The following is an 11,532-nucleotide window of genomic DNA, read 5'->3' on the forward strand; positions in this document are numbered from 1 at the left end:
TAAATCTGCCCATCTGTGGTGCATTCATTACCTTCCACTCTTCTGCTGTTCAGGTGGCAGAGTGGGCCATCCAGAAGCTGGGACTGCCTGAGGACGCAGACCGGACCGCTGGGACCTACAGTGGCGGTAACAAGAGGAAGCTCTCCACAGCCATCGCCATGATAGGCTGCCCTGTGCTGGTGCTGCTGGTGAGGCCAACACTCGTCACCTGGACTTCAGGGTTTAGGATGGACTGGTGCGAGCAGGGTTAAGTGTTCATGTGTTTGTTGTTGCTGCACACCAGGACGAGCCCACCACAGGTATGGACCCGCTCTCCAGACGCTTCCTGTGGAACTCCATCATGAGTGTCATTCAGGACAGGCGAGCTGTGGTCCTCACCTCACACAGGTAACCTCACTGTCTCACTGTGTGTCTACATGCATGTTTACTATTTAAGCTCTAATGTGCTCATCTGTCTTCGCAGTATGGAGGAGTGTGAGGCGCTGTGCACCCGCTTAGCTATCATGGTTAACGGATCGTTTAAGTGTTTGGGAACCATTCAGCATCTCAAATACAAGTCAGTCATTCACGTGTCAGATTTAAAAACAGTTTAAATTATAGCGGACACAAAGTCCAGTCTGCGTTGCACAGAGGTTCTGATTTTGGTTTTGCAATGTGGACGTAGGTTTGGTGACGGCTACGTGGTGACCATGAAGATCAGGGCGGCTAAGCCCGGCTGCGCACCAGACCTGAACCCTGCCGAGGCGTTCATGGAGAGCACCTTCCCCGGCTGCATCCAGAGAGAGAAACACCACAACACTCTGCAGTACAAGATCTCCTCCTCCTCCCTGGCCAGGATCTTTCAAATGGTCCTGGCTAACAAAGACAAGCTGAACATAGAGGACTACTCGGTGTCACAGACCACCCTGGATCAGGTCACAGGAGAGCACAACAGTGTCTTTTTGAATGGGAATGAAACAGTATCATTGCAGCTGTTTGGGACAACATGTTGATCCTGATCTTTCTCTGTCTCTGTAGGTTTTTGTGAATTTCGCCAAGCAACAGTCGAGAGAGGATGACACGATAGTTCTGCACCCAAAAGCCGCCGGGGCGCAGCGATATATTGACACCACACCCATCAAGTCTTTGGGGAAGTGAACTTAGCTTGGTGAGCTCCACTGGACGACTGTATTCAGAGACTGCAGCCTGTGGACGTGTGTGTGTGCTTCACACTTGAAGTCAGTTGGCATCGAACCTCCTCTTCAGATGTGACAGAAAAGCTCTGAGGCCAGCGAATCACAATGATCAGCTTTGGGTTACTAAAAACCCAAAGAACGAACCGGTTGTCCAGTCTGTTTGTGCGGTCTGAAGGAGGCAGACACTCGATGGCCACACTGCACCTGCTCTGCTTGTTTTTCCAGTGAAGCGGTTTAGAGGGCTGGAGCATTTATGTGCCTGCTGTATGTTCCACGTTCTGCTGCTCACCTTGTAGGCCTTGCAAACTAAATGAAACAGAGCTTTAGATTCGTAAGAAGGACCGTGACTGTGGTTGATATTTGAAACGGTTCAGCGGGTTGTGACTGAGGTGCATGGTGAAGAACGCACATGTCCGTATTTTTCTGCTTCAGATGCCAAGCACTTTCTTGTTTTTTTGCCTTGTTTAGAAATGATGTGAAATGAGCACTCAGAGAAGCGTAGTCTCAGCACTTTACTCATGCAGCTTTAACTGAAGCGCAGTCTGCTAAAGAAGAAATCTGCTAGCAGGATATAGTCATGGCCATTTTTACAAAATCCTCTTCCTGCACATTGTGATATTTTTATATCACCAGAGTCCTGGTCAGTTTTTGCGCTTTGGACCAGCACCTGGTGTCGTTAGAGGAAGCTGACACAAATCTGATGTTTCTGAAAGGAGCATCGTGTCAAATAAAGTTTTCCTTTAAGTGTGGATCTGATTTTTTTTAACACTAGAACTGCTTGAGAATACTTACATTCACATTATTAGGAAACAGGTTCTAACAGTTTAATAAAACCTGAGATCAGAAGGATCCGCAGACTCGAGTCCTGTACACACCAGCGCCAGCAGTTTCACTTCGACAGTCTGAGATACACGGCAGACAAGATTAATATCAGCAACAACTGAATGTCTGACTAAAAGTGATGTTGCACTCTTGAATGGATGTGGTGACATTTCAGTTTAGGCACTTCATAATGAGCTTCTTTCACTTAAAGTGGGAACAGAACCACACGGCATAATGAAAGAAACTTCTCTAATCTGAAAACTTTATTAGTGCTGTAATCTGTCATCATTAACAAAAAGTAACACAACATGAGTCAGCGTGCAGCCACAGCTACTCACTGGTTCAAATCGAATTTGTGCCAGCAGCTACGTGTGAGCAGCTCAGTGAATGTGATGAAGATTCATCTAATATCACAACCGTGACATCAAACTACTGTGAAGAAACCCAAACTCGCTGAAACAAAATGTCCCAGTGTCTTGCCGTAACTCCCACTCAAACTGCTTTCAGTTCGTTCACAGATATGAGGAACTTGCACAGCGGTCGATCGGTCGATCGCGTGTGCTGCAGCAGGTCGTGTTTGGGGTTCCCGTCAGAGAATCAGAGGGATGATGGCCACCCGGAGGCTGGGATAGTCCTTGAACTCCCTGCTGTAGGCTCTGTGCTTCCCTTTGGCCCAGATGCTCATCTGAACGAACCCCAGTAATGTGTACAAAGCAACTGGAGGACAAAGCAGTCGGATGTTAGAACTTTGTTACCGGCGCTGAACGGGCCAACCAAACCTGACGTGCTGTCCGTACCTGGAAGACACTGGGTCATGATGGAAAAGCTCACCCAAGCTCCGACCTGTACAGACACAGTGCGGTAAATATGCAAGCATGGCTGACAGGAACAGCTGCCATGAATGACTAAAAATACTTCCTGTTACCTCGTATGTGTAGTTTGGGCAGGATACAAAGAAAAACAGCCACGTGAAGGGGTTCTTAGTCGGCACAGGAAACCTTCTGCTCCTCGATCCTGTCAAACAGTTTAGTGGAAACAAATAAATAACATTAAAGCTAAAGAAGCTATTTATCAAATGGGGAAGTGAATGGTTTCACATACAATGTAAACATTTTGGTGTATTCCTCCTTTAAGCTCTAAATGGATAAACGAGCTCAGCAGCTTACCATCCGCTCTCAGAGTCACGTGTATGGAAAAGTTTCCCAGCTCACACACCTGGAGCAGAAACAAGCATTTCACACCTGACAGTCACACACACACACACACACACACACACCGAGTCCATGTTGGTCCCACACACTCTGACACGAGAGCCAAACGTGGATACGCCAGCGCCACGGCTTCGCTTCCAGTTTACGTACCACAAACATGATGAATGCATAGTTAACCTGCAGCTCCCCGAAAGCTGTGAAGACAGACACGCTGGTGTAGAAGAGCTTCAGCAAATGCAGGGAAAGTGTGTGTGTGTGTGTGTGTTGATGTGCTGACTCACATGGAGGTGTATAAAGAGGGTGGTTGATGTAGTAGGCCAACCAGGCTGAGAAACCCCAGTAATAAGCACAGTTCTGCCAGAGGAAACAAACAGTACAAATGTGTTTCACTCTGTGAAAATTGTTTCATCACAGCATTTAAACTGTAAAATGTGTTTCTTGCTTTCAGTTCGTTTCTACGCACTGCACTAGAAGACCTGTAATAACTGCCTGTCCTCATCAGGACACTGTGTCCTCAGAGTCCTCAGGCTAAAAGCAGCACCACAACAGCTGGCAGAGGACACCTGAAAGGAGGCCACGAGGCGAGCCCGTCAGCTGAGGCTCTGTCCTCACCCTGACTATGGTCCTGAGAGGCATGGTCCCGTGGGCGAAACGATGCACAAAGACGGTCTCAATCAACCTCTTCATGTAGTGGAAGGTGTGACAGGCACAGGCCAGCCTGACAGACAAAGAGCAGGGAAAAGGTCAGGAGTACAAAGAGGAATATTTAACTGAGCTCCTTGTTACAGTGTGCGATGTTATCATATAACTTGAATAAATACTGAAATAATGAATAATTTAAGCCTAGTTTGACATGTTTATTTCCTCAGATGAACAGACTGATACGACAGAAGGAAGACGCAGGCGCCAGCTCTTCTCCGATAAAAGTAGTTAGCAGGCGCCCGAAACGCTGCTAACAGTCGCCAGGTGACATAATATGGAAGTTTGAATGTATTTGCATAACTTGGAGCTGTATTGAAAAGATGGACAGTTAGCTAAGGGGACGTTGTATGTTAGGGAGAAGAACAGTCGGACTATTTGGCCTTTCTCTGATGGTCTGAATAAGTCGCAAAATTTGTCACTGTTCACTTTTTTAGAACTAAAGTCACCGAAAGCATCCAAAATCAAGCCAGAAAATAGAAAGCCTGCAACAACGACAACCCGTTAGCGTAGCTTAGCACAAACACAGCGAGGCCGCTAAGCTAAGCTAAGCTAAGCTGCTGCTGGCGGCAGCTTCGTACATGACAGTGAAGGGCATCAGTCTTCTCATCTGAATCGTGACAGGAAACCTGCATGTCGTAGTTTGTTTTCCCCACGTACGGGACAACAGGGTGCGGACTGGAGGTGAAGGCGTATCTGTGGGAGTAAATGTACGGGACTCGGAAGTAGAAGAGGAGGTAGGCGAGAAGAGGCCCAATGCACTCTGCGACAAACACCTGCAGACAGAAGAAGAGATGAACTTTAAACCTTCATCTGTCTGCCGCTCAGCTCACAGCCATGCTGGGAGAATTATGACGCTGATTTCTGTTTTCAGCCCTCTCAGTGCTGCTGCCTCGTCTCACCATAGTCCAACCCAGCTGTGGACCGAGATCTCTGAAGTACATGGTGGCACTGGTCCCAACTGGCAGATTCTGTAAGATTTCATCGTCTCTGAGCGATTTCTCCTCTGAAAAAGAAGAAGAAAAGAAAATGTTTTGTGGCTTCCAGTGGAGACGATCGGTCGTGTCTCAGTCCTGCGTGCTGTGGCTAAAACTAGACTAAAAGTCTGATCAGGTTCATGTGGGCACAGACACTATGTTGTACTAATTGGATGACATTTTTAGACTATCCTCAAGGGTAAGTGGCCCACATAGCTTTTAGCCAAAGTCTCCACTCTGCTTTTCAGTAACAAGACGTGCTGCCTTTCAGTGTGAGCTGAAATCAATGAGGATGGAAGCAGCTGCCTCTCACAGAGGACATGAAGGAAGAACAGACGATGTGACGGGGCCCCTCGTTCACCTCCAGAGCCGCAAACGTTATTGAGCATGCTCAGTTACTGAGTTACGGGTGCTGACGAATGGGCGCTGACTTTTGTCTTTAGTTCTTTCAGACGTTTCTGTGAAATTTTGTCAGAATTGGTGAATGAACTGGCTAAAAGCAGTGAGTTTTGGCCACCAGTTCATCTTTTGATGAGCGCTGTCGCCTCACAACAAGAGGGTTCCAGGTTCGAATCCCGGTCTGGGCTCTTCTGTGTGGAGTTTGCATGTTCTCCCTGTGCCTGCGTGGGTTTTCTCCAGGTTCTCCCCAAAACATGCACACCAGGTTAACTGACTGCTCTACTTTGCCTCGAGGTGTGAGTGTGTGTGTGCTCGTGTGGTTGACTGTCTTTGTGTGTCAGCCCTGCGACTGACTGGCGCCCAGTCCAGGGTGAACCTGGAGTCAGCTGGGATAGGCTCCAGCCCCCCTGCGACCCTGACCTGGCTGTAGAAAATGGATGGATGGAGGGTTGTCTGCAGGTTCCACAGCGTTTTAGTCGTGGAGCTTTAATGCTGTTCTTGAGACACTGATGCATACACATACAGTAAATACTCACAGCAAGGCTACTTACTGGGATCCAGCTTCAGGGCCTGTCTTGCTGGATACCAGTGGGGATCTGAGTGGATCACACACACACACACACACACACACACACAGGGTTGGACAGAGCTGGCACTGCAGATTTTGGCCTCAGGCCCAATAATAATTGATCACAGTGGAATAATGCGGAGTTGTGCTGCTCTGAAGCCAATGGCAAACATTTGGTCACGTTTCTGACCAGACCCACAACGACGACAGAACTGCTGCAGGCTTCAGAGGAGCCAGCAAGAAAGAGTTTTTAACAGGACGTCTCTCTGGGAAGGCGGCGTGATATCATTTCTATCTCATTCAAGGTTTACTTCACAGTAAATAAGAGACAATAACGCAGCAGTGTTTGCTTTGACACTCACATGATTTGTGAAAAAGGCTCTTGATGTCTGCGACGGTTGAGCAGGGCTCCACCTGAAGGGGAGACAAAGCTTAGAACATCTGAAGCTCATGCAGAAAATGCATCTGCAGAGTGTTGTCCATATGTTGGGCCTAAAAAAAGGAATATTTGAATATTTTGCTCGGGGTAAATGTGATGTATTTTTAATGAAGTTGGAACAAGCTGGTGCAGAATGTTGACGTCAAACTGTGGGAGGAAATGACAAAACAACCTGACAGGAAACCAAAGGGAAGTCATGTCAGCTTACCTTATCTAAAAGGCAAAGCGGCTCTTTGGTGTCGGCATCCAGGACCTTCACCTGAAGAAAACACAACATGAAGCACAAGCTAACAGGTAAGTCCATACACACACACACACACACACAGAGACGCTGTCTGTTATTGTTCTCACAGAATATTTCTGATTTACGTCATCAAGATTTCTCAGCAGCTCTCAGTGCCTGATCACCCTCAACTGTCTCTGCGTCAGGGTTTTTAGTCATTTCCTGTTTTATTTTGTAGTTCACTCTCTCCATGTGTATGTTTTGTTTTACACTTCCTGCCTCTGCTTCACTGGTTTGACTCTGAGCTGCTTCACCTTTTCATGTTGACTAACTCTGACTGAAGTGCAGCTCTGCTTCGAGTGATGATGACGTGTTTAAGAAGCTTTTTGTGAACGTGCGCTCCTTCTTTGCATCCGATGATCACATTGATTTGTTCCGTAAAATGAACGCGTTGCTCAGACGTGTTCGTGAGGCCTGTAGGCTGTCACAGTTTCTCTCTTTTCTTTCAGCTACGTCCTGGTGGCATCAGACAGCTTTGGAGCAGATAAAAAGTGAGAACATCAGTCAAAGTGGTGAGTAGGCCCACTTTCATATCTGGAGTGATCTGGAGGATCTTCTATGAATGAATGAATGAATGAATGATGTATCAATTGGTCAATCAATCGATGTTGCTTTTGTATGTTTTTATCTGTTATCAGACATCATTAATACTATATATAATATAATCAGTAATACTGAATCAACGCTGAAGGTGTGAATGAAATATGAATAAAACACAGAGCTGAGACTCTCCTCTGGGGTCCTGCTGTCCAGCCTGTCCAGCCTGTCCAGCCTGTCCAGCCTGTCCAGCGTCTTGTCCTGCTCTTCCTCCTCTTAATGAGACCATGTCAGTGATGTAGAGCATATGCATCCAGGATGGTGGGTGGGGCCCACAATCTGGCCTGAGAGCACTCCATACTGTGCTGCTCAGCAGAGCTGTCCCAGCTAAATGGCCTCCCTTACCGGATGGTGTAATAACCCACTAATGGATACCTAAAGATGTGCTGACTGCACAGTCAGGACGGAGAAGGAGAGAAAGCTGAGCCTTCTGCTGTTTGTGAAGGAAAAAAACACAAGTTTGTAAGTCACTTAATCGCAAGTCCAAACTTATTTTAGTCATGAATTCTCTTTCAGTTTCGCCTCCTGAAGTCGATCACATCTTCAAACCGGGCCGGCGGTGACCGAACTTCCCAACACGGTAAGACTTTCACAATAAAACACCTTCACGGTTGTAGCTGTGACGTAGTCCCTCGTGTCGCCCTGTGCAGCCCGTCTCGGCGTCTCAGCAAAGGGAGGCGAGTTTGTTTTGCCTCCATCTGCCTTCCTTCACAGCTGCGTCCTGGGTCCACATGTTGATGCATCAGGGGCGCCATTAGGGCTGCGTGCTGTGTCCTTGTAAACCTGATTATCAGACGCTCCTGTCCTCCTGTGGGAGTACACGGCACAGCTGACAGCACAGGTCACACAGAGCAGATCACAACATGTGCGTACGAGCTCATCTGGGTTTTTCAAATGAATTTTTCCTCTCTGTATGTCATTTTAAAACTCTTAGTTTGACATCAGAGGTGATCTGTGTTTTCGGTTGACGTTCTCTGGCTTCAGTAAGTGGTGGACAGCAGCTGAAGAAGTCTCTTAACCTGACAGCTGATGAATGAGGTGGCCAACCCGAACCACATGATCATTTACGTGATATCATGTGTATTAACATGATGCCAGTATTTTTGTGTTACCATGATCAGCTTACATCACGACAGACCTACCTTGAACAGAGCCAGGCCAGCGGCTGTATGCTAATTGCTAAGCTAACCATTTGGTGGTTGTAGCGGGTGGTTTCAGTTTCCTCAGCTGAACTCATGACTTCCATCACCGTCACAATTAAACCGCTTCAGTGTTTGCTAACTGGCCTGCAGCCTTTGTGTCACAGTTGCTGAGCTCGTGGCTCACGTCCCGCAGCGTTTTGTTAATGAGCTGGAGGTCGGGGCCTGCTGCTCTTGGCAGCGGGTTAGTTACTCGTCAGGAGCTCCAGCTCAGTGTTGTCTCAGAGAGCTCTGATATCATAAAGCAGCTGAGCAGGATCAGTACGACGTGAGCTTTCGGTCCCTCCACGTGTTGTGCTCAGTGTCAACATGCTCGCGAGATAAGATAAAGAGTTTGTCTCGTTCGCACAGTAAATGAGGCTTCAGGGTTGAAAAACAAGAGCTTCTGAAGATGCTTCAAAGTATGAAAACCGTTAAGATGATGGAGAAAAAGTTAATAATGCAAACTTATTAATTATTTCACAAATGTTGCTGGGCCCACATCAAATATTACTCAAAGCGAGGCCTCGTGTAACAAAGTAAAATATAAAATCTTCATCAGAAAGTGACCGACCTTCAGACTCACCTCGAAGAAGCTGGTCCGAGTCATGGCGGAGGGTGACTGTGTCCGCGGTGCAGGGCGAATGAGCAAACACAACACACACTCATTCCTCACACACATTCAGAAGAAGATCCACTCCTGTCGAGGACCAAACCTGGACTGACCCTTAATTCATCCCAGCCTCCTCCTCCTCCTCCTCCTCCTCCTCCTCCTCCTACTCTCTCCATCTGTCCTCTGAGATGCTGCTGGGACTCAGAATTACTCGAGGCACTCGACAAACCCTGCACATGCTCTCTTCCTCCTCCTCCTCCTCCTCCTCTCTCTCTTCTCTCTTTCTGTTTGCCAAAGTATCTTGAGAGAAAAGTCCAACTTGGCTCCAGTGAGCAGACAGAACAGAACACAAGTGTTGGAGGACATCAAGGATGATAAAATACAGAAGACGACACAACAACTGTTTGGGTGTGAGGAGTCTTTAGGAACAAAACCCCAAATAAACAAGCTGAACACTAAATCATTCAGCAAAGTTTTCTTCCTGACTTTTGTCGTCAGGACAACACAGGATGCTAACAGCCTCCATCAGAGAGGGGCTGCCTCAGTGTGACAGCACATTGCTGACTTTGTTTACTTAAAAATCTTTGGTTTCAGGGGTTTTCTTGTCTTTTGCTTGATGGTGAGTTTGCTTTCCCCCTCTTTGAAACAGTCAGTCTCTGTCCTCACAGCTGCTTTAGTCCAGTCTAACTGCAGGCGGCGCCGTCTGTAGTCCCTCAGCTCCACACTCATTAACATGAAGCTGCCTTCTGTTGATTTTGTTTTATTTTTCTTTAAGGATGTTGCAGGCCGACGTGGTCCACGGGTCGGTTCTGGAGCTCAGGTCGCTCCACATGTCCAACAGTGAAATGACCAGCACGTCCCTCATACTTGGATTTTCAGACCAAAGTAGTCATGAAAGCTTAAAGGTTCTGATTCCCCCTCTGAGAACATCTGCTGCAGGTTTGGCTGAAACGAGTCTTTTCTAGCTGTTGAGCTGCGTCGTCGTGGACCAGTGAACAGCTCACACATCACAGACTGTAGCTCATATGAGGGCAATGGGAAAACCTGCTGCTGTTTGTGCAGCATCTCACTCACTGGATGCTTGTGTCTGCAGCTTTGCTCTTTTTAAATTGAAAGAAGGCTGACAGACCGTGTGGCTCTGGAGTTTCTAGCAGGTTCTGCACAGCACAGAATGCAGTGAGTGGTTTGTATTCGACAGCTTATTGTACTTACTGCTGGATGCAGTATTAATACCTCTCAGTTTTTTTCCATACAGGCTGAGACGTACAGGCTGAAACTGCACTCCGGGTGGTTGCATAACAAACACACCAAGATAAAACAGAGCTCAGTACATCCTCACCGAAACCTGACCTGAAGCACAGCATCACAGACCAGCGCCGTGCCAACATTTAGTCTGATGACTGCACTGACGTTTTCTGATGGAGGTAAAATGTGTCCCAACATATCACGATGCATGCAGGACTGTGGCGTTACAGATGCACACACACGCACACACACACACACACTCACACACACACACACACACACACACACACTCACACACACACGTTAGGGAGCTTGACAGCGAAAAATCATCAGCATGTTTGTGTTTTTTCCAGTGAAAATAAAATGAAAGAGTCACCGTTTCTGCTGAAAGCGTGACTCATACTGCAGGATCCGTCGCAGCAAAGCGCACTGATTCTCCTCTGCGAGGCTGAACTTGTGGGCAGAAAACTCCTGCTCAACAGGTTTTATTTTAGATGTGCGTACACAAACAAAAGCGTGAATTTGTGAAGCTGTTGGTGTTCTCCGTCAGACTGTGCTGGCGAGAAGCGTCTCAGGCTTCAACCTGCTGAGGTTTTCCTCCACTCGTCTCATTCGAACAATGAAAACCGAGTTGAGCACGTGTTCGCTGTGATCTGATGCTGCCTGAGGGAGACCTCGAAAGACCTCAGCCTCGGGCAAATGGAAACCACACAGCATTTAGTGAAGAGCGAGACTGGGAGGCAGTCTGTGGACAAAGACAGGATGGGGAGGAGAAGATGTGGCATATTTATGTGAGGAATGACGGCAGAACAAGCAGATGCTTAATCTGCTTATGCAGCCAAACTAAAAATCACATCAACAGGCGCCAGCAGAATGTCTCGGATGTAAAACTTTATTTCTGTGGACTCTGAAATGAATAATTCAGGAGAGATGATGTACTGTTTGAAATAAGAAAATGTCTTAAAAATACCAGGATGTCAGGTAACTGCTGTACCTACATTTAGACATTTTCTCCCTCTTAAAAATCAAAACTGCATGTTTCCTCTTCCCTGTGGTGCTCCGGACAGCAGAACTTCATGGACCTTCACTTGTGGCTTTCAGACTCTCAAACCTCCTCAGAAACATCAACAGCAAAGTCTCCTTCCAGAAATCGTGACCCAGTTACCCGAGATGATCTACAGACCTCGTTGTGAGCGGGTTCATGGAGGAACTGCTTTCTGAGGCTGAGGGCTGATGCAGCAGCTGTGTTCACCCCACACAGGGGAGCTTCAGCCTCGGAGGTGACGAGCACCTGAGGGCTCAGGGTCCACTGCATGAAGCAGCAGC

At 47.4% G+C, this 11,532-nt stretch overlaps 2 protein-coding genes across 9 annotated transcripts in view; one reads left to right on the plus strand and one right to left on the minus strand.

The window, feature by feature from the left end:
- Nucleotides 1–1,924, plus strand: part of abca4a (ATP-binding cassette, sub-family A (ABC1), member 4a) — a 29,435-nt gene extending 27,511 nt beyond the window's left edge. For all 3 annotated transcript variants that reach the window (XM_046371839.1, XM_046371842.1, XM_046371841.1), the window contains 5 exons: nucleotides 54–188; nucleotides 284–387; nucleotides 464–556; nucleotides 665–914; nucleotides 1,018–1,924. In XM_046371839.1, coding sequence (XP_046227795.1) covers nucleotides 54–188; nucleotides 284–387; nucleotides 464–556; nucleotides 665–914; nucleotides 1,018–1,137 — 702 coding nt within the window. In that variant the 3' untranslated portion in view covers nucleotides 1,138–1,924. The remainder of the gene's footprint in view (nucleotides 1–53; nucleotides 189–283; nucleotides 388–463; nucleotides 557–664; nucleotides 915–1,017) is intronic.
- A 320-nt stretch (nucleotides 1,925–2,244) lies between these two features.
- Nucleotides 2,245–9,118, minus strand: tecrl2a (trans-2,3-enoyl-CoA reductase-like 2a). 6 transcript variants are annotated; one of them, XM_046371850.1, is made up of 13 exons: nucleotides 8,923–9,118; nucleotides 6,499–6,549; nucleotides 6,214–6,265; nucleotides 5,835–5,879; nucleotides 4,810–4,913; nucleotides 4,568–4,683; nucleotides 3,821–3,926; nucleotides 3,490–3,562; nucleotides 3,359–3,402; nucleotides 3,099–3,212; nucleotides 2,923–3,011; nucleotides 2,829–2,840; nucleotides 2,245–2,714 (listed from the first exon to the last, which is right to left on the minus strand). In XM_046371850.1, the coding sequence occupies exons 1-13, from the start codon at nucleotides 9,028–9,030 to the stop codon at nucleotides 2,510–2,512; spliced, it is 1,119 nt and encodes a 372-aa protein (XP_046227806.1). In that variant the 5' UTR covers nucleotides 9,031–9,118; the 3' UTR covers nucleotides 2,245–2,509. The 6 variants fall into 6 exon arrangements, with proteins under 6 accessions (XP_046227806.1, XP_046227807.1, XP_046227808.1 ...); XM_046371851.1 differs by having other exon boundaries at nucleotides 8,935–9,115; XM_046371852.1 differs by having other exon boundaries at nucleotides 2,795–2,840; nucleotides 3,164–3,212; nucleotides 8,923–9,111.
- Between the last annotated feature and the right edge of the window lie 2,414 nt (nucleotides 9,119–11,532).

The sequence above is a fragment of the Scatophagus argus genome, chromosome 18 (genome assembly GCF_020382885.2).
Source record: "Scatophagus argus isolate fScaArg1 chromosome 18, fScaArg1.pri, whole genome shotgun sequence".
Lineage (NCBI taxonomy): Eukaryota > Metazoa > Chordata > Actinopteri > Scatophagidae > Scatophagus > Scatophagus argus.

Bases quoted from the DNA above. Each gene is read 5' to 3' on its own strand.
- tecrl2a (XM_046371850.1), bottom strand. From the start codon at position 9,030: ATGTGTGTGAGGAATGAGTGTGTGTTGTGTTTGCTCATTCGCCCTGCA. The intron at 4,684-4,809 runs GTGAGACGAGGC...TTCTGTCTGCAG, and splicing joins CACAGCTGGGTTGGACTATG to GTGTTTGTCGCAGAGTGCAT. The intron at 3,403-3,489 runs GTGAGTCAGCAC...CTGTCTTCACAG, and splicing joins CCCTCTTTATACACCTCCAT to CTTTCGGGGAGCTGCAGGTT.